Source organism: Halichoerus grypus, chromosome 4 (assembly GCF_964656455.1).
Source record: "Halichoerus grypus chromosome 4, mHalGry1.hap1.1, whole genome shotgun sequence".
Taxonomy (NCBI): domain Eukaryota; kingdom Metazoa; phylum Chordata; class Mammalia; order Carnivora; family Phocidae; genus Halichoerus; species Halichoerus grypus.
The window spans coordinates 140701581-140724406 of NC_135715.1; the positions used below are offsets into that span (position 1 = coordinate 140701581).

Sequence of the window (22826 nt, forward strand, 5' to 3'; positions counted from 1 at the left end):
TGCAAACACAATATTGATTATATTGGTGACTACATTTCATATTTATCTTCATAACATTGTATTTCTCTTTTTGGGCATGCCACATCTGCTCTTACAAGATCAATTTTTATCTTTAAAAAGAAACATGATTCTAGAAAAATCCAGCTTATAGGCTGGTTGTAATGTTTGAAATTTTACAGTTTTAGTTATATTCTTTTTAACCACTTGCAGGTCATGTTGTGGAAACAGGGACAAGGTTTTGATATAGTCAGTGACCTTGAGAAAAAGATCATCCTAACAAACAGTCATCGTGATGGGTTTGATCTAGGATTGTGGTCGCCTACTGGGACAGGAAGTAGGGAAATCTGTGCTTCTGGGGGGCAGAAAAATCAATCAGAAAGACAGCTGAGAAGATCAACATTCCTAGAAGTCTAAAACAGACACCGTATAGGCCGAAGAAAAAATTTCTATAGTTTCGTTACCAATGAACAAGCATTGAAAGGTCTTAGCATAGCAAAAAATAATGTTTAAAACTGAAAGAAAGAGTCATGGAATTTGGGCATCTTAGATATATTTGGCTTTTATCAAAGTGGCAGTAATAATAAATAATAATAAAACTAGCTCTTTTCACATAAAGAGTTAAATCATCTTATAATGGTAAAAAATAACCCCAAAAGCAAAGATAAAATAACATTATGTTGTTACAGTTTAAGGTGGAGTGAACTTGAAAAAAAATATTATACCTCCATTGAAACAATCACCCTATAAGTCAAGAGTGGATTTAAATTTAGTCACAAGTTTTAAAAGACTTCTTGTTTTCGGAGTGTGATCACTATACCACTTCCTTATCTCAATACCACCCATAAGGGGATTCTCTAGTAGCCCATTCTGCTAGCATTTGTTTGCATTTTAGCACAAATATTGGTTTGGGAAGGTTCCCCTCCTGCCCATGGTGGTAGTTGCTTATTAACTACAGGTTCTCCTTTTAAAGACACAAATCACTTCCTTAGGCAGCAAGGTAAAATAGAAAATGGAACCCTGATATCACAATTCCCCAGCTGTGTGACCTTAGACCCATCATTTAATCTCTCTGATCCAGTCTTCTCATTTGTAAAATGAGATGCATAATAATTCATGAGCTCTTCATTGCAAAAAAAAAAAAAAAAAGAATTGTGTTGGGGCACCAGGGTGGCTCAAGTCGTTAAGCGTCTGCCTTCAGCTCAGGTCATGATCCCTGGGTCCTGGGATCGAGCCCCGCATCGGGCTCCCTGCTCAGTGGGAAGCCTGCTTCTCCCTCTCCCACTCCCCTTGCTTGTGTTCCCTCTCTCACTGTGTCTCTCTCTGTCAAATAAATAAATAAAATCTTTAAAAAAAAAAAAAAGAATTGTGTGAATTAAATGACTTACACATGGGAAGGGCTTTGTAAACCACTGGCACAAGTCAGTCATTAAAGCAAGACTGTTTAACCGCCACCACCCCCCCCCCACCCGCCCAGGGATCAGCAGTGCCTTTAATAATTTGCCCCAAGACAGGGCCGTGTAATATAATAGATAACACCATCACATGGAATTTAACAATCATTCTACAACCGTTTAGTTTGTCTGTTATACCTCAGTGGAAATGGAACGATGAAGAGTTTGTCCACCCCTTTATGGGGTTCTCAGCATAGTCTTTCTTCCTTTGGTGAATGGAACGAAGCCCTAGGACAGGCATGCACTGCCGACAATAAATGAGCTAAAAGGTGAGACCTCTCTCAGTAATGGACTTGGTGCTTCTGACGCCGCTACCACTATCTGTGTTGGTCACTGACCTCTTTTGGCTTCTGTGAGGCCACCCCACTCTTGCTCCCCATTCCACCACTCCATTGTATTTGGTCCCTCAGTTCCTTTCATTCCACCATCTTGAATTCTCCCACAATCTACACCCTTCTTCCTCCTGACTTCCCCAGCTGAGGGCCTTGTCAGCACTTTCCAAGCCTATCAGGATGGCCTCTCCCTTGATCCTTACCAGGTCTCACCTCCTACATCTGTCCATTCCTCTTTTCACTATCACAGTATTGTTTCTGAAAAGCAAATCTGATTATGTTACCCATAGGCTTAAAAATCCTTCAGTGGCTCCTCAGTGCAAACAAGATAAAATCTAAAATCCTAAGCATAGAATACCAAACCCTTTAGGATCTGGCCCTTGCCTTCTTTTCTGGCCTTCTCCTCCACTTATTACATCACTTTCCAACCATACTCAAGCCACTTCTCATTTCCAGCACATGAAGTACTCTTGCAGGCTTTTATGACTTGTAAATGTCATTCTCTGCCTAGAATGCCGTTGTGTTCAATGATTCTGTTGATTCTTCGATGCCCAGTCCATGCCTCTCTCTCTGACTGTCTTGCAAACAAACAGCACTGAGTACATGGGCTGTTACAGCACTTACAACCTTGCGATCTAGTTGTACACGTGCGGTCATGCGGTCGTCTCCTTGCCCACACCCTGAGCTCCACCAAGGTCCTCCCAGCTCTAGCAGCTAATGTAATAATGTTTCAATAGCAGGAACACTGACATTGGTAGAATACAACTGAAGAGATACTTAAAAGAACAATGGGCATCCATCATTGCTAGACTAATTATTTATCATTTTTTGTAGCTAGCTGTTGCTCAGTAAGCCTCCAAACAACACTGATTATCTATAGAATAAACATCAGCAAAATCTAGTTTTAGTACAAGTTTTAAAATTCTACTTTTCCAAATTACTTTTCCACCAGTAGGTGGCACCAGAGACCTTCCACAGGCAACACTTTCTCATAAAAGCCCCACCACATTGCTCAAGGCCAACCAAGTTCCACACTTAAGTGAATGCTGAGTTCCAAAAACATGTGACTGGGGTTTCTGAAGACTCATAATTTTTTTCCAGTTTGTAGATGGCAGGGCTGAATTTAGTCTGCTAGGGTAGTACCTGGTCAGAGGAAGTTGTATAAATACTTTCAGTTGCAGGGGCATGAAAGTTTTGGTAAGCTTTGGTAAGCTTTTAAAAGGGCATTTTACTATATTTATAAACTAAAAAGCACTATATAAAGACTACTGTTTTAAGACAATCATTTATATGTATATTGATTTGAAAAATTTCCTCCAAAAATTCAATGAAAAGATAAATTATTTAGTGTGACTTCCGTGAATTTGATATTAAAATGCATTTTTCTTTACTGTGTTAGCAGAATATTATCAAATCAGTCCCTATTTCTTGATATTTAGCATTTCTCCAACTCTGTGCCTTTTTTTTTTTTTTTTAAGATTTTATTTATTTATTTGACAGAGAGACACACAGAGAGAGGGAACACAAGCAGGGGGAGCAGGAGAGGGAGAAGCAGGCTTCTGGCCGAGCAGGGAGCCCGATACGGGGCTCAATCCCAGGACCCTGGGACCATGACCTGAGCCAAAGGCAGACGCCTAATGGCTGAGCCACCCAGGTGCCCCAAACAAACTCTGTGCTTTGAAGTCACAAAGTCTATGGTGTTTGTCTATGTTGGTCACCCAATACCAGACTTTTATGTTTATATAATTCTCCTCTATGGCTATACTAAAATTAGTATACTGAGCACTAGTCACTTGCCACCCATGCCTATAGGTACTTTACACACATAATATCTTTTAATTATGCTCATAAAATCAAATAGGTTCATTTGGTTTCTAGATCAACATCTCTATCTCAGAGGAGGAAATCATCAAGTCATAGAAAGCCAATTGAAATACTAACTTGTTTAGGAAAATGGCTCATGGTAATGCAGAGACTAAGTCATAAACTAATGGAAGAAGCATAATAATAATTAAAAAAAAAACCCCACACTTACTAGGAATGCTGTGAGAAGCCCAAGCTCTAAGAATTTCCCTTTGGTGGTCGTACAAAAAGGCCATGCAAATGAGAGAGTGACTTTCATTTGGGATAAAGTTGATTTACCCTATTTGAGGTAAATTTACAATCATAATTGGCTTGAAATGGCTGCAAACATTCTGTCTCATTCTACTAAGACTGGACTCCTGATGCTGGGGGTGGGGGAGGGAATATCTGGGAAGCATGCCCTTATTAAAGAGTATAAGAGCTGACTGACTGGGGCTTACTGCCTGATGAACACTGTGCTAGGCGCTGGTGTGTGTGATCTAACAAGATCCTGACTCGTATTAGTCATTTGACAATCATTCTTTTGTCCAATTAGCAATTACTTATTGAGTATATACTATCTACAAAGCTATTCTAGGACAAGGATACACCCTTGCTGCCAAGGATGGTACTTGCCAGTAGCTACTGCCTTTTTAGGCATGAGGTTCTAGGTACTAAGACAGAGTCCCCGCCCTCATGAAACATACATTCTAAGATTAAACGCAATACTATCCTTAACTTTACTCATGAAGCACAGAGAACCAGAGAAATCTCTTATTTGCCTAAGGTCACGCAGTGGAGCCAAGATTCAAATCCAACCTCTGATTATAATGACCCTACTTTTGATGTTACAGGCTACTGCCTTCCAAAGGAATATACCTTTCCACACAAGCACTGTCTATAGACTGAATAATGTCTTACATATAAACAGACTCTTCTTTTGAAATATATGTAGATACTACTATAATTAATATAATAATAATTGTAGTTTTTGTTGTATTTTTTTCAAGAGATAACAAAAGTTATCTAAGGGAACATGACATCTTCTGAACATCAGAAAACACCGATCAAGTTTTTTTTTTACTGTGGTTAAAAAAAAAAAAAAACCCACATAATATGAAATTTACCACCTTAACCATCTTTAGGTACACACTCAGTAGTGGAAAACATGGTCTATTCCTTTATTCAGTAATTCAAGTAAGTCTTCTGCAAGATTCCCATTAAAAGTCAAATTATGCACAAGAGATATTTGTGATGGAGGAAAAGGTGAGAAACCTTGCCTCAGATCATCTTTGTAAATATTAACAATGATACCTTTGCTCACAAACCTACCTGTTCCAGACACTCTGCACTGAAAACGGGCTGGCTGTCCCTCAGAAGTGACAGTGTCCTGAAGTGGGGTGATGACGGCAGGAGGATAAATGGGCATCTCCTGATCTGGAGACACAACTTCTGGAACTAAAGGAAGGGACCACAAGATCGGTCATGATTAAATCACTTACAGACGGCACAGAATGGAGTGTGCTGATTTATCTTAATTATCTTTCTAAAAGCTGGGTAGCAATCTACTTTTATGAGCTCCACATTATATTTATCTGTGCAGTCGGAGAACGCAAAAGCGGGTTTCTTAGGTTTTGTTTTAAGCTGAGAAGTAACAAGGCGTTTCTACCTTCCACTGAGAGCGAGGCCGAGGTTGTGGCGACTCCATAGTCGTTCTTGGCTTCACAGGTGTAAACAGCTGCGTCCTCTGGGAAGGCTTCGATGAGCAGAAGCGTGTACTCTTGCCCGTCGTGAAGAAATTTGCACTTGAAGCCAGTGGAGAGCAGCTGCTCCTCCTTGTACCAGGCAATTTTGGGCTGCGGTCTGCCGGCTATCACAGTGCAGAAGCGAGCAGGCTTGCCAGACTGCACAGTAACGGGCTGCAGCTCCTCCAGGATCTGCGGCGGTTCTGGGGCTGGGAGCGAAGGAGAACCAAGAGCTTGTGAGAAAGTGTGCAAACACCGGAGAACACGTGGAAGCCTACGTTAATTTGTAGCCAGCGGTAACGCATCCAGAAGCCAGACTTCGGAACTGTGATAGCTGAACTTGCCTCAGGATAGGAGAACATCTGGAATTTCGTCCTCAGATAGAGAGAATAACTTTAGAAAGATACGTCTGATATTTGAGGCTCGGTCGGGGGTTGTTGCTGAGAGTGTTGAGCTTGTCAACATGATGTGATCACCCCTTTCCTTGTTGGGGTCTTGCGGGCATGTAGCAATGGCCGGTACCCTAAAGAATGCCAGAATAGCTGCCACACACTGCCTGTTTTGTATCACTTGGGCAAACCCTGTGACCAGGTGGTTCATCACCTTTAGGTTTGTTTTGAAAGTATTTGTGTATATGTCATAGTCATTTCTTTATATATAAGTGCCAATGAAGTACAATCATTAAGTATGAAAAAAAGGAATAAATGTTATTCCAGATCTACTTAAAGGCAATTAGGTAGACTTATGAAAAACCTCACTTTCCTGCTGTGCTAATTAAAGCATCTTCTCAGTGTTGTGAGGACTGAGGGGAACTGGGTAGTTCGGGGAACACAGAAATAGGGGGAAAGGACTTCTGTGAGGCTGGTTTTCTGACCTTTGCTTGTCTGTGCCTCAGTCTCTCCAACACTAATCTAGAAATAATAACAACTGGATACCATGATGATTTGGTCTTCTAGGGACTAAGGGAATGTTGCCAAAATGGCTCATTTTTATTAACCAAGGTTATTCCTAGTGTTCTTTCATCTGCTTCTGGGGTATTTGTTCAGAGTAGGCTCAAGATTAAAATAGGGAGGGACAGTCCTTCTTCTCTGGGTATTTAGGTTAGTCTCATTTCTAGGTCAGCCTCCAATTCAGCTCTAAGCTTTCCAATGAGGAAAGTGGGCGGTTTCATGGCACTCCTCTGAGGACTCGGTAGCATGTGGAATAAGAGCATCTGGTCCCAGGGTTTGGGCCGAGAAAACTGAGCTCCACATCGCCTGTGGCTCTCTAGGCCCTCTGGGGTCTCAAAGAGGACTTCTGGATTTTCCCAGGCACTCCACACTAGAGGCTGGAAGTGCCCCTGGGGCTTGGTAGCACGACTAGCCCTTAAGCAGTTGATGCCAAGTGCAGAAAACTCGACCAGCTGAATGCTGTATCTAGAAATCCACTGAGGGTCTATTATTATTGACATACAGTGGATATTCAATAGTGTTGACCAACTAAATGAGGATCTAGCCATTAGGCACCTTCTGGAAATGACATCTTTACAGTCTTTTTAATAGCTGCTGTCCCTTTACCACAGGTATAATTGGAAAATAAACGTAGCTGCAAACATACGAGTAGCATGGCTTCTTTAGAAATTGCCCAGGAACTATCAGCACTTTAGGAACTTAAAGGGGAGGATTATTCCAGATGGGCCCACAAAATATGTTGATATCTCTACCTACCATTGACATAGAGAGTAACAGAACTCCTGTTCCTTCCTGCCACAAAGGTGTATTCACCAGCATCGCTATGCCTGGTCTCAGAGATAAACATCCGGTGGATTCTTCTCTCCACCACATACTGGTGTCGTTCTTGAATTTGGAAGTTGATTTCAATGCCATCTTTATACCAGTGGGCATCGACATCGTCCTCGTTGACCTCAAACTCAACGACAGCACGTTGTTTCTCAATAACCTTTTGATGGAGCAACATAAAAAAAGAACTGAAATCCTGCTTTCCTTTCGGTTTTAACCTGTTTCTAAAACTGCTCATTTCAAGAGCATGCCAAACCTATACATTATGACATAAAAAGTTGACTGGGTGAAGCGCATTCTAATTTGTCCTGCATATCCTTAGACAAATGGTGCCCTAACTTCTGTAGAGAATCCTGCTTACACCTGTACTGAGGAGAAACGCCGCCGCAAAGAGACCATGACTTGAATCCTTAAATGTTTGCTTTTCAACTAATCACAACAGAAATAAAAAACACCTTATATCTGTGAGCTTTTCATTTTTGACAAAGCTCTTCTACTATTTCATTTGATTTCACGTGGTATGAACAAGAACCTCCTGGGGGTAGGTAGAAAGTATTAGCCTCATTTTTAAAAGTGAGGAAATCAAGGTTCAGAATTGGACAGTGAAGGACAGAAGACATATTCAGATCATCTGTGTTCTCACTGAAGGCTTTTTCACTATGGCCTAAGGCCTGTCATGCCCGGTTCTCCTCAGATGAGCAATATGATAAATCTGAATTCAAATGATATTTCTCCTAACACATTCTCTCCATTCTGCCATTTGGGAAGACAGGCACTCGGGAGAACAAGCTCTGCACATGTGGTAGAGAGCAAAGGTGTCTGGCTTAGTGCCCTTGCTAGGAATCCAGCTTTGCTCAAACTGGTCTACCTCCTGGACCTCAGAAGAAGTGTTCCCTGCCAAGTCCCTACATCCCTGCCTCTCCGTAATAGAAGCCATCTGACAAAATGCCACCTTGTTCTACCTTCCCCGAGTTCTAGTTGGTGTGTAAGCACCACCACGTAAATTTTAGCTCTTTCCTGGTTTGTGCTGCTTGGCAGGTGGCCATTTATGAGACAGCGAAGTTTCTACAGCTGCTTTAATTAAAGTATCTAGACAGCCGCTAAGGACACTCTATTTCCCTAAGTGAGGGAAAACTGTGACTAAACTGATGTCAGATTAAGAGTCTAAGCCAGCGGGGATCAGCTGTTTTCATTCTTTAGAAGACTGTGGTTAGAAGATGTTAAGGTTAAAAAATTATGGATTATGAGCTCTTATGATGTCTCCCCCAGTTCAGCACGGAGACAATACCTGAACCTCCCTTTTGAGACTTCGGATGCGGACATCTCTGCCCTCTACGTAGAGGTTAGCGGTGGATATGTTGCCGCCTGCCACCACTGCATATTGCCCTGCATCAGACATCCGGGTGGAGGGGATCAGGAGGCGGTGGATGTATTTCTCTTTCTGTATCTTTATTCTATGGATGACATGGAAATTGAAGTTTAATGAATGGTGACTCAAAGCAAACTGGGAATTACTGGAATGTAGCCAAGCAACACAACTGACCTATCCACAGTTGGCAGCTCTTGGCCATCTTTCATCCACTGAACGGTGATGTCAGGTTCAGAAACTTCACATTCAAACATGGCTCGCTTCTTCTCAAGAACCTTAATGTCCTTAATGTGTTTCCGAAATTCTATATGGCGAGCTGGAAAATAGCATGTACAAAAATGAACCTTACTAACGGCTTTAAGACATAACTCACATGGCACGCTTCATTAATTAATGCACTGATTAATATTTTATATGGTATGTTTGACATTTAGTTTTATGACACCATACCTTCCACATAAAGGGTGGCTGTTGATGTAGCTTTTCCAGCCACAAAGGTGTACTCAGCTGCATCCCCGAAGTGAACGTTCCTGATGTTCAGTGAGTGCGTGAGCTTTTTGGTTCTCATCTGGCACCTGTCAGTTGACTTGATTTCCACACCATTCTTTAACCATTTGTAAGAGATGCCTTCATAGTTCACCGTTACCTCAAAGGTAATGGTGTCTTTTTCTTCAGCATTGATGTCCTTCAGCATGGATGTAATCATGATTGCTGCAAAGGGGGGGAGGAAACACACCCAAGGAGACTTTGTGTCAGTATGATATGAGTCATAACAAGCAGAGTGAAAACTAGGAATGTGTTTGGTATGTCTGTTAAGGTGATTATAGTTCAGGGATATGAGCTACGATATCTTCCAGGTACCCCTCTACAGGACAATACCAAGCGCCCGAGGAACAGAAAGAGCTAGCGACAGATACCAGAGCATCTTTATAGGTAGCCTTTCAAGGCTACTCTAATCAGAACATTTTATGCCGGTGGAGATGCTAGGGCCTATCTCAGGGTGAACACACAGTAGATGTTTCAATCAAGGATTTTTGGACTGGATTAACTGGCCAGGAAGGAAAAGTGTAGGATATGGAATAACAATGAGTTTACCAAGTAGTTTATATAATTTGTTTGTTTGTTTACTTACGGGTCACTTTCAGGGTGGCACTGACTTGGTCATTGCCACAGACAAATGTGTATTCTGCTGAGTCCTCTGTGCTGGTGTTCATGATGATCAGCTGGTGGAGTTTCCCCTGCATGACTATCTTGAACTTTTCACTCATCTCAATCTCCACGCCATTCTTCAGCCACATGGAAGGGACATTGAAGTGGGACACCTCACACTCAAAGGAGGCAGTTTTGGTCTCAGGTACCTCAATGTTTTTCATAGTTTTTGTAATATGTAATGCTTGGGAAATCAAAAAAGCACTTCAGTTAATATATTTTATAAAAAAAAAAAAATGGATGAAACCAACCAACCAACCAACCAATGACACATAGGGATCATCTAGGGAAATGCCACAGGGGGCTGGCTAATACTTACTCTCCACGAAAAGTTTCGCTTTGCATTCCAGTTGCCCCAGCACAGCTGTATATTCCCCAGCATCTGAGGGGGAAATATGCTGCAGCATCAGTTTGTGGACCTTTCTTTCTGAGACCAGTCTGTGCTTGTCACTTGGCTTAATCTCCACATTCTTGTGGAACCATTTTACTGGAACGGTGTCATGGGAAACACTAACTTCAAAGGCAACGGTGGCATTTTCCAAGGCGGTCACATCTTTTGGCTTTTTAATGATCTTGACAGCTAACAAGGAAAGTTGAAGCAATTCAATGATATGGTTAAGTTAGTGGTAACCATACATTGGCTACTTGTAAAATGTTTCTAAATCAACTTACTCTCAACATGCAGTCTGGCACTGGCTCCTAGCTTTCCAAGCTTGAAGCCATAGACAGATTCATCCACAACAGCACAGTTTTTAATCCTCAGAGTGTAAACTGTTCCTTTGACTGAGATGTCGTACTTGTCACTGGAGCGCAGCACAACCCCATTTTTGATCCACTGGACGCCTTTTACATTAGGGTGAGTAAGCTCAACAGTGAAAACAGCATCCTGCGTCTCTGTGACTGTGAGGTTCTTCAGAGTCTTCTTAATTTTGACAGCTGAAGACAGATTTATGATTGGTTTAGGAAATAAAAATGGTATCATTAAGTAAAAGAAGTCCTGGAATAAGACCATTACCTGGTCATCTTGCAAAAGAATGGTTATCAAAAATGTTGCAGTTATGCAGCACCTCTATTTTAAAAGACACCTTGAGATTATTTAGGAAAACCTGGGATCCAGTTTGAAATGTACACTGCACAATGACTTTTTTGCCTTTGGGGTATGTGGCTCAGAAAGTTTAGAGAGTATATAATGATTTTGTGAAATCAAGATTTATGGCATCCAGAATGGTTATACCATTGACTTTTAAACTGATAAATATCAAGAATGTAATATGATGTGAAATGGATAAACCTGTTATTATATCGCTAACCTTCAACTTTGAGTTTGGCAGATGTTTTGGAGGTGGCCACCTTGTAGGTGTATTCTCCAATGTCATCTAATTTGGTGGCAGTGATGATAAGTCTCCTTTTGTGGCCATCAGATTCACTCCTGATGTTGTTACTCAGTGGTAGGTGTTTGCCATCCTTCAGCCATTCGCCTTCGGAATCTGGGTTGGCAACTTCACATTCAAACACAGCTTCCTGCGATTCAGCCACAGTCTGATCGGTGAGTGGCTTGGAGATGGCCCCCCCTTTGGAACAAGAGAAGAATAAGTGTGAGTCCTTTAAAAAATATTTATACAAAAAAGAAATCTTAGAACAATTAAATACAAAGTACCAAGTTTTAAAATATGATTTTGAATATCACGAATTGTCTAATACAATTATCTTTACCCATATTGAGAATATATCGCAGAAATCCCTATTCTAGTATGAATGACTGATAACCAGGAAAAATACTGGAACCAGGAAGGCTTTGCAAAGGGAAAGCAACTGTTAATATAGAATTTTGAGAACAATACCACCTGAATGGCCTCTAACTCAATTTCTCCTTCAAAAGTATTCTACTTAAATTTTCTAAGGATTGTTTGCTGCAAATATGTTTAATATTTGATTGGGAAAAGATGTGCTAAGCAAAATGTTCAGCCATCAATATTTCTATAAGATTAGAGATTCTTATATACTAAAAATCACTATTTTTCTTAAAAAATATTTATTTATTTATTTATTTGAGAGAGAGAGAGAGAGAGTGAGAGCGCGCGTGCACACGAGCCAGGGTAGAGGCAGAGGGAGAGGGAAAGAAATCCTTAAGCAGACTCCTCCCTTAGCCCGGGGCCTGATACAGGGCTTGATCCCAGGACCCTGAGATCATGACCTGAGCTAAAATCAACAGTCGGCTGCTCGACTGAGCCACCCAGGCACCCCAAAAATCACTGTTTTGACATATGTCATCTCTTTTATGAAGCTTCCCCCTATTGCTTCCATGGCCCTTATCCACTGGCAGAAAAAATTACTCCTTCAGCAAGTTAGTTGCTAATGTATCTGTCCCTCTCTAAATGGTGAATTCCTCAAGAAAAAAGTATTATGCCTTATTCCTTTTTGTGTCCTGTGTTTCTAGCAGTGTCTTGCCTATGGTAGGTCCTTAAAAAATGCTGAGTGGAATCACATAATGGCTCATAGCTTTTCCTTGTTTGCACACATTGAAAAACATGCAATTTATATTAGACATGTCAAAGTGCAGGGTCTAAAATTTTGTTTCAGAAGTTTTTTCCATGGTCGAATATCTGAGGAAATATTATAATGTAATAAAGTATAAGCCATGAAACTTTCACATAAAGTGGTGGGACACACAATTCCCACATGGACTTTACAATTTAATCCTAATGTCATATCTCAACTCCTCAATAATTAAATTATAATGAACCAAACAAATTAATGATGACTTCTAGTTTTTTCTTGATAGTTGATTTATGCTTTTGGTTTTTCATTTTGAAGCAAGGGATTTCTGCTGAATGAGAATGGTCTACTTCATGTCTTAAGAAAGAGATACACAGATACACTGACTTACAATTTAAAATATTCATTGGGTTCATAAAACAAATATGAAGGGAACAAAGGAAACAAAAGTTAAAGAAACAAGAGTGATTAAAAAAGAAATACACCTTTAGAGTAGGAAAGTTTAAATAAAGCTCAGTTCAACAAATGTTTATTGATTATCTATCATGTGCAATATGTTGGAGAACACTGATGAGAAAGAAGCAATTCTAGATTTGGGGAGCTTATACTGTGGTGTGAGAAGAAGAAATGGGCAATAACACAAGTATGTGATAAGGGCCATGGAAGAGACACACATAAATAATCCTGAGGTTGGAGGAGTAAGATCTTACACAGATGGGAAGATTAAGGAAGGCTTCACAAGAAGATGGCATTTGAGGTAAGTCTGCCTAGGAGAACATGGTGGGGACAGTGTTGAGGGAACTACTGGCTTCGAGAACAGCATACGCAGAGGCACATAAGTGAAAACTGATGAGAATTTGGAAGGAAATGGGCCACAATTTCTTAAATTAAAACAACTGCCCCACATAAGAACTTATATTAAATGATAAATGTACCAACCCGCCACAGTAAGTTTTCCAGATGTCATATTTTCTCCGGCAAAAAATGTGTATTCTCCTTCATCATCTTTCATCATATTTAGAACTGTCAACTTATATATTTTTCCATGAGCTTCAATTTTATATTTAGAACTGGGTTTGATTTCCTTGTCCTTAAAATTCCACAAAACATCAATTCCTGAGTGGGACAGCTCAACTTCTAAGACCACATTTTGGGTTTCTGTACAGGTAAGGTCACGAAGACCTCTGATAATTTTAATTTCTGGGGAAAAAAAATAATCACTTGGTTAATATTACACTGGGAAAATAGAAGGCTTAAGACACTGATAAGTGAAACGGAAGAATCCTTACTTTCCACAGAGAGATCACAGCTGGTTTCAACCCTGCCAACCATCAACTTGTAAGGTCCCTCATCTGAAGCGTGGGTCCGGTTAATCACTAGTCGTTGCTTCGTGCCTTTGACAATGGCTTGTACGCGATCATCAGGCTTGATTTGTTCATCATTTAAGTACCATTTAACAGAAGTCACATCAGGGACTGAGACCTTACATTCGAGCACAGCCTTGGTACCCTCAAGGACATTAACATCCTTCAGAGGAGTTATTACATCAACACCTGCAAAACCACACACACGCAATTAAAGATTTATGAATGTGAATTTTGTTTTAAATGCCTGCTTATTAAAGTTCCTTACCTCACTTAACAATGTACACATAAAAACATGTAAGTTGCACTCACTGTAGACAGAGACACGCCCACTGGTTGACAGTCCAAGGGATGGAATGGTGAAGGAGTAATTTCCAGCATCCTCCTTAGTCATGTCTTCAATGAGCAGCATATGGGACTGTTTGTCTATCACAATGTGAACTCTGTCACTGGGCTGCACTTCTTGGCCATCTTTCATCCAGACACCTTCCACATTCTCCAAGGAGACCTTCACTTCAAGCTGGACAATGTCACCTTCACAGACTTTTTGATCACTAAGTCCTTGTAGGATAGCAATGGGGCGGGCTGTGAAATATGGGGAGACAAAAGAATGCTATGATCATTTCTTTATCACTAAGCCATGATGATATTCAATGCAGGCCAAAAGGAACAGGCAGACTTACGTTTCATCTTTAGTTTACAGGTTGTCTTTTTCCCATCGACAACAAAGCTGTATTCTCCCTGGTCCTCTTTGGTCACATCCTTAACTGTGAGGTTCTGACGTCCACGGCGAGATGTAATTGTGTATTTTCCATTGGATTTTAGCTCCACACCATTATGATACCATTTGCCTTCTATATTTTCTGGGGATATAACACACTCTAACTCTCCTGAAAATGATTCTGGAACTTCTATGTCCTGAAGTTCTTTCACAAATTCAACAACTGCACCTGAGGCATAAGATAAAAAGAAGTTAATTTCTCTGGAGAGTTACATATCTAGACCTAGGGTAGAAAAAGTTCCTTGTAAATCTCTTAAGTCCCCCATGCTATCAGGAATATTCTTAATATCTACCTGCCGATGGACTGAGAAATACATTTTTAATAAAAAGAGCTTACTTGGATATTTAAATTATTTATTTTAAAGATTTTATTCAATTATTTGAGAGAGAGAGAGAGAGAGAGAGGGCATGAGTGGGGGGTGAGGGGCAAAGGGAGAGGGAGAAGCAGGCTCCCCATTGAGCAGGGAGCCTGATGCGGGCTTGATCCTAGGACCCTGGGATCATGACCTGAGCTGAAGGCAGACGCTTAACCGACTGAGCCACCCAGGTGCCCCTAAATTATTTTTTAAAGCACAGAATTTTATTTCAATATAAAATTTTAAAAACAAGACATCAAAATAACCTTGACTTTTAAAAATCCAAATTGTCAATATTCTTAATTACTGGTATAAATTCAGGAACCTTGCTCTGGAGCTTATATCCAATTCCTAAATAATTCCTTTTATGAAAGGAAAACTGCAAAGCTAATTTTATCATATACTAAGGGTGACTTTAGAACTTAAATAGTGAAATTATTATTTACTACCTTCGACAATAAGTTGTGCTGTTGTTTTTACATTTTCATCTTCCACGAGTACACAGCTGTAGTCTTCAGCATCGGATGTGTCAATTGTCAGGATGGAGAGGAAGTGAACCTTTCTGTCAGAGTGCATCCTATATTTATCTCCCGAATGAACCTCCACACCATCTTTATACCACTTCACTTTGACAAATGGCTCTGAAGTTTCACATTCAAAGGTTGCCATGGTGTCTTTTTCCTTAGCAACAACATCTTGTAATTCCTGTGTGAAAATGATCGATTGCTTGGCTACAAGGAAGTGGGGGGGGAAGAAAAAGACATTATATTAAATTAAATTCACAATTTGAATAATGGGAAAAGAAAATAAAAAGAAATACACTAATGGATATTCACGGATAAACAGAGACAGATCCATCAAACCAAAGTCATTCAAATTACCTTGGACAAGTAAGAATGCATGGCTTGAGGTTTCCCCAGCTATGTTGATGGCTTTCACCATGATGCTGGCAGAGTCCTCGGGAGTCACATCTCTTATGACCAGTTCACAAACATTGTCTTCGGGCCAATACCAGTAAATTCGGTCAGAGCGTTCGATCTTTACACCATTTTTGTACCATTCACATTCAGGATCTGGTTTTCCCACTACTCTGACCCGGAAGTGTGCATCAGATCCTTGGCCCACTGTTTGGCTTTGGATTCTTTCAAAGATTTTAGGAGCCTCCATACTAGGACTCAGTTCAATTTTATCAGGTTTAAACGTTGGAATAGTGATCTTGCCTTCTTCAGCAAGGGCTTTCTTCTCCTCTTCAGTTAATTCTTTGGTCCAGTGGAGTAGCTCATCTTTTGTCTTCCTCAGGAGCTCTTCATAGGATTCATCCTTCTTACGAGACTTGAGCTCCACAGCAGTAATGGCTTCGTAATATCCCTCCTCAGTTCTGCGCTTGAATTTACTGCGCAGCTCTTCGGACTCTTCAGATACTTTTTCATGGGTAATTCTTTCAGCCCTTTTCAACTTCACAACTTCCTTGGCTTCAGTGGTATCAACAGGTCTATCTACTTTTTGCACTTCAAACTGAAGTCTTCCAGGTTCATGTATGTGAAACTCGGGCTTTGGTTCAGGGGCTCGCCTGAGAACAGACCTAAAATCTTCCCTCTGTTGGATCTCAAGTTTCACTTTATGCTCTATCACACCTTCGGGATTTTCTGCAGTGACCTTGACTTCCCCTGTATCATATGATTTGCAGTCCACAATGTCCAAATAATGAATGCCATCATAGCGAACTCTGAACCTTTTGCTTTTGCGGATCAGCTGTCCATTGAGGTACCAGTTGACTTTGGGTTGAGGGTAACCTGTCACTCGGCAACGGAATCTAGCAGTCTCCCCTTCAAGAACTCTTACTGGCTCTGGGTACAAGACAATGTCTGGCTTTTGCTTCTCTTTTTGATCTGTTGTTACACCTGTGAGTGCACCTTCGTGAGCCATCCTCTCTAATTCTTCAATTCTCTGTAAGCCTTTCCTCCCCTCAGGCAACTGAGATTCTTCCACAAGACTTTTTTCATCTTTAACAATAAGCGTGGCAGATGTGTGATCTGTTCCATATTTGTTAGTAGCTCTGCAAGTAATGATACCGCTGTCTCTGGAATATGCAACACCATAATCAAGGCTGCAATACCCAAACTCATTGATCATACGGAGCCTGTTGGCTGCTTCAAGTGGCTTTCCATCATGGAGCCATTCCACCACCATCGTTGGGTCACCAATTGGTGTTAGCCTACACTCAAAGTGGGCAGGCCCAAAGCGCTTGAGTCTTAAGGAAGTGAGTTTTTTCTTGAAAAATGGTTTCTGTTGTTTCTCTTTATCATAGAGATCACCCTCTTCCCATTGCTCTTGACCGTATCGCAGATGGAGGGGCTCCAGTTCTGGGGCTGCAATCTCCTTTGCTCTATACGTCCCTCGCGGGATGATTAATTTTCTCTCTGGTTCAGGCTCTGCAAACTCAACTTCAACATTCACTTTGCATCTTGTAGTGTCTCGGCCAGCCTTATTAATAGCAGTTGCAGTATACCAGGCAGAATCCTGGCTGACAGTGGAATCAATTTTAAGGGCAGCTTCTCCCTTGGTTCCTTCAATTCTATAAAAAGTGAAAAAAAAAATCAATACAGAAGTAGTTATTGCTTCCTTGGTTATTGGATTTGTGTAATGAGCTTAGTTTTATTATTTTCAAGCAAACTTACCTGATTTTTGGATATTTATGAGGTACAATGATGTCACTGTTTTTCAGCCATACAATATCAGGGTTAGGATTACCCGTAGCTCTGACTTTCATTTCAAGTCGAGAACCTTCCTTTATATTGACATTTCTTAGTTTTTCTACGAACACTGGTTTTACCTGATGTTCCACAGCTGGAAGAGAAAGGTCATGATTTAGAGTGAGTAGGACTGAAATACCTGTCTATAGCCCAAATGATAAGGTAGTTTCTTTTTTAAGAGCAAATACCTTCCACAGTTAAAATCACTGAAATCGAAGATTTGCCTGCCCTGTTTTGGGCTACGACAGTCCATTCCCCAGAATCACTGGGCATTGCAGGGACAATAATCAGTGATTGGGTACCATCCTCTTTAACGACTACTTTATGGGTATAATCATTGACAATTTGCTGGCCTGTAAAAAATTAAGTAAAAAGGAAAACATATATTAAAAATAAGTGTTTTTAAAGTGTTGTACACACATATAAACTTAGTTTTGTGTTTAATGACTTGTAAGTAAAAACTTATCATACTTACCATCATGAAACCAGAAGGTCTCTGGCATAGGTCTACCAACGACCTTTAAGTCAAACCTGGCCGTTTGCCCTTCCAAACATTTGAAAGAAGCAGGCTTTAACACAAAGACTGGCTTATACAGTCTCTCAAGTTGTGACTCATCTGTTTCCTCCAGCCTACGTCCAGGGGACATCCGTGCAGGGGACATCCGTGCAGGGGACATCCGTGCAGGGGACATCCGTGCAGGAGACATGCGTATAGGAGATCTACTCACTGAACGTGGAGAGACAGATCTGAAAAACAAACGCAAAACAGAATATTTTCATGAGGCACAGAGAAAACACAGCAAAATGAACAAACCTCTTTCTTAACGTCATTTTAGAATTGACTTCATGTACATATTAGAAGGCACTTCAGAATCACCAGGATCCAAAACAGAATATATTATTATTGCCCCCAAATCAGTGTTTTTCATATATCCTCAATTCCAGTCAGTAGTTCTTCAACATAGCCAGGTACCCAGACTTAAAAATCTTGGAACAATTTTTACTAGTCTTTCCCTCACCACCTGCATTTAATTAGTCACCAATCCTTTTGATTCAACTGAGAAAACATCTCAATAAATATTGGTATATAAATAAACCAATGAACACATTTATAGAAAAAGAGAAATACAATTTTTTATCCAAGAGAAGGGAAAACATAGAAATTATATTTGAAAAAAAAAAAAAAAAAAACCCAATCCCTATCTACACATTGCAGCCCGACTGGCTTGGGTTGGATTTCAAGTGCTGGCACCACCACCTACAGGGCGGGTGAACGAAGACAATTTTCATAGGCCCACAGAGATCAAGTGCTCCCACTTCCAAAGTAGTAATAATAATACCTACATTGCAGGGTTGTTGTATAAAGTAGGGATAACATGTAAAATGAGGTGTGAAGGAAATCTTTATAGTTTTCATTACATTAGTTTAGCATTGGCAAAATAAATAGCATGCTACACTAATGAAAAGGCTTTGCTCACCTTACACAGGGGCAAGAAATAAAAATACTTGGCAATCATTTGTATTTCTTATGGCAAGTTTCTGTGCTTTCTCAGCCTTCATTTTTTTTAGTCCCCCACACAATAGCAATTTGCTACTGGGATATTTGGTGTTTTAATTTAAATCTTAACCCAAGTTATTCCGAGTCTTACCTGATTCTGCTCACTGGTTCTGGTGTGGGTATGTAAGTCGGAGCACCAAGAGGCGCAGCAGGCTCTACATACAATTTCCCTGAGCAAATTGCATTTCCTTTAATGTTGCTAGCAAACGCAGTATAGATGCCTTCATCTTCTGGAAGAACAACAGGTATGCGCAGACTAGCTCTGCCATCTTGCAGAAAGTCCATTTGGTATCTCTCTCCATGCTTGATGCGCTTGCCATCTTTGTACCATGCAATCTGCAAGTAATACCATGCATATTTGAAAAAAAAATTTAGATAAAATAGTTTTTGTAATGATTTGTATCTTTATCGTAGCGTGCAGACATGATGTTTTTATTTTACCTTGGGTAGTGGATATCCAGACATCTTGCAATGGAAAGTAACACCCATCCCCTCAAGAATTCTATAGTTCTTGATTCTTAAGTCAAATCCTGCTTCAATAGCTTCAGATTCAGAAATGTCAACTGCCATCTTTTCTTCTCCATCTTCTTCAAGAAGTTCTTCTAATGTAGTCTTTATTATTCTGTATTCAATTTCTTTGATAAGCCTCTCTTCAAAGGAAGAAATATGGAATTCCTATGTAGTAAAAAAAAATGACAGTTTGTTAAAAAATGTACATCCTGACTGACAGAAATAATCTTTAAGAGTATTAGCTTCAGAGACAAGGATTGATTAAAGTTTTTGACTGGGGAAAAAATCTAGAAGGCTTTTTGTTTTTGTTGAGAACTAGATGAGTCATTGTTTTGTTTTTTAATCTGCATTAACATCCTCTTTATCAGTTCATGCTGTGGCATCTTGGGTCAATGATAGTCTAAGGGCACAGGTTATATTTGGGTTGTTCATACTGCAGATGACAGGATTTGGGCAGTAGTGCACTTGGTTGCCCTAATATTTGTCTCTTCTTACATATATGGAATCCTTATTTCTAAAGCCGCGTTGTGCAACATGTCATGAAGACTAAGGAAACTCGTCAGCAGTGAATCTGCACCCACTACTCATAGTCTAACCCTGACCCCATCCCTGGAAAATGAAAATATCAAACAAAAAGAGGGACACTGGGTGTTAAGTACAATTTATGAAATGATTTACTTGGTCATTATTATTCTACTCACCTGTTCTTCTACAAAAGTTCTGACCATTACAGTATCTTTGGCCATTTTTTTCCTAATTAAAGCCTGTTCTTTTTCATACTCTTTTTCATAATCAGAGTATAAAAATCCAGGTGCTATTTCTCCAACTTTAGGTTCCTGCACAAAGGCAGTCATTTGTGTTTGGTAAAGCATTTCTTGCTGGGACTTCATCAGTGACTCATACTCAGCTAGAAGTTAAGAACACAAGTTATTTTTTTTAAGTTTTTATTTGAATTCCAGTTAGTTAATATACAGCATAATATTAGTTTCAAGTGTACAACAGAGTGATTCAATGCTTGCGTACATCACCCAGTGCTCATCACAAGTGCCCTCCTTAATCCCCATCACCTATTTCATCCATCCCTCCCGCCCACCTCCCTTCTGGTAACTTTCAGTTGTTTTCTATGATTAAGAGTCTCTTTTTTGGTTTGTCTCTTCTCCCTCTCTTTTTTTCCCCTTTGCTTGTTTGTTTTAGGAACATAAGTTAATTTTAATGTTCTTATGAAAAAGTGTTCATGCCACTTCATTCAGGCAAGCCCTACGCTAGGGAAAATTGATAACCAAAAGCTGGATTTTCCAAATTTTACTATCAAAGTGCTCAATCTATATTAGATTGAATTCCAAAACCAAATTTTCATTAACAAGTCAAAGTAGCTGCTACTATTGTAGAAAGAACTTTATATTAGTGGTCAGTTCTTCAGGATCTATCCTAGTGCTCTTCCTAATTTACTGTGTGGTTTTTGGCAATTCATTTATCTTCCTGGGTCTTGAGTGTTTTATCTGCTAAATGAGGATAATATCCTAACTTTCTCTAAGGGGTGTTGTGCAGATCAAATGAGACAGAACATGGGCTGTCCACTGTAATGTGAACAATTAAGCAAAAGTAAATGTGACCCACAGATACATTTTGTTTGGCCTGAATGCTATTATACTTTTTGTCAAATTACTTTGAATACTGAAAATCTTGATTTCCAGGTTTTCTTTCTTTTTTTTTTTTTAAAAAAAGATTTACTTATTTTGGGGGGGGGAAGGGAGAGAGCGTGTGCATGTGTGTGCAAGCAGGGGGAGGGGCAGAGGGAGAGGGAGAGAACCTCAAGCACACTCCCCGTTGAGCGTGAAGCCTGATTCGGGGCTCAATCTCATGACCCTGAGATTGCGACCTAAGCTGAAACCAAGAGTTAGATGCTCAACCAACTGAGCCACCCAGGCGCCCCTCCAGGTTTTCTTTAAAACATCAGAAACTCTAGGAACATTGAGCCTGACAGGCGTGTGCATGGTAACTAGACAGTGGGGCTGGGGAGCTACTGCACCCTGAAGGCAGGACACAGGCTCTCCAGTTTGCCACTGTCTTCACAGCACTCGCTAGTATTATCTGCCTGGGTCTGGAAGGCAACTGGATTTGGAATCCCTACAGCTTCAAAATATGCCTCGAAATGAATGCACCAAAGAGAAACTAGCGCTAGAACCTTGAAGTTTAGCACCAGTATGGCTTTTGAGGCCCTGCGGTCCAAAACATTTCCCATACAGCTGAGGCCAAGAGAGGGTACCGATGGAGACAGCCAGTATCACAATTGGGATGTTTTTACAGGCCTGACAAACACACAGTACTGCTACTTCCCTGCATTTCCCTTCCTATCACGCACATAGAAACTACTCAGAGCTGCATTTACCTTCTTCAAGCAGGGAGGCAGATGCAGAAGTCTCGCCATGCTTATTACGAATAACAACAGTGTATTCTCCAGCATCATCGGCAAAAGTCATCGAAATCACCAGTCTGCACTCCCCAGTTTGTTTGTTGTAACTCACTTTGTATCTTTATGGAAATGAAAACACATAAAAATCAGTCACAAATAAACGTATGTGAAGAAACTAACCCTCATGTGGATCTGTGGTATAAAATTCAATGATCTTAAACATGTGACTAAGCTCCGTGCAGAATATAAGATGGTTGAAAATTGAGGAAAATGCATGGACATGAGTAATGAGGGTCAAACAACTTAAAATTTTCATTTTAAATAAGGTTCATATATTCTTTGAAATAAATAATAGACTATACTACTACTAGAATCAACCATATGGAAAGGGCTTTAGCGTTTTTTAGCAAATGACGAGGTCATTTGAACACTTAGGTATTTCCCTTTGTTAATTATTTTCCTCTTTGTTTCATGTGAAGATCAAATGAATAATCAAAATAATAAATTCCTTTAAATATTTCAATATTAAGCCTCTGGTATATTTTTTCTTACTACGATATTAGAACTACATTTTTTGATTTTTCGTAAGTTCCAGAAAATTCAAAGCTAAATTTTACATTCATTTACAGCCAATTCATTAGCATAGATGCTCATGTATAATTAAGTTTCTTCTTCATCACATGACCTTATTCTTTTATCTTTTAGTGACTTAATTATTATGCATTTTTATTGAACGCTGTCTTAGACGCTTTCTAGAAGAATATATGTGTGTAAAAATTCACATTTTCTCTATTTCACTAGCACTACCCATGAGTCAAACTAGAATACAGAAGAAATATATCTTTATCCACTTTTGTCACATAGCTTTG

General features: G+C 40.0%; 1 protein-coding gene across 1 annotated transcript in view; it reads right to left on the minus strand.

The window, feature by feature from the left end:
• Positions 1-22826, minus strand: part of TTN (titin) — a 274297-nt gene that overhangs the window by 226082 nt on the left and 25389 nt on the right. Inside the window, 23 exon segments of the mRNA XM_078071037.1 lie at positions 4958-5083; positions 5295-5579; positions 7077-7308; positions 8437-8602; positions 8692-8833; positions 8968-9228; positions 9650-9910; positions 10046-10306; positions 10399-10662; positions 11037-11297; positions 13162-13422; positions 13512-13775; positions 13899-14171; positions 14270-14536; positions 15173-15454; positions 15605-17298; positions 17402-17570; positions 17665-17829; positions 17952-18223; positions 19126-19370; positions 19476-19709; positions 20246-20451; positions 21934-22076. Of these exon segments, the coding sequence (XP_077927163.1) occupies positions 4958-5083; positions 5295-5579; positions 7077-7308; positions 8437-8602; positions 8692-8833; positions 8968-9228; positions 9650-9910; positions 10046-10306; positions 10399-10662; positions 11037-11297; positions 13162-13422; positions 13512-13775; positions 13899-14171; positions 14270-14536; positions 15173-15454; positions 15605-17298; positions 17402-17570; positions 17665-17829; positions 17952-18223; positions 19126-19370; positions 19476-19709; positions 20246-20451; positions 21934-22076 (6734 nt within the window).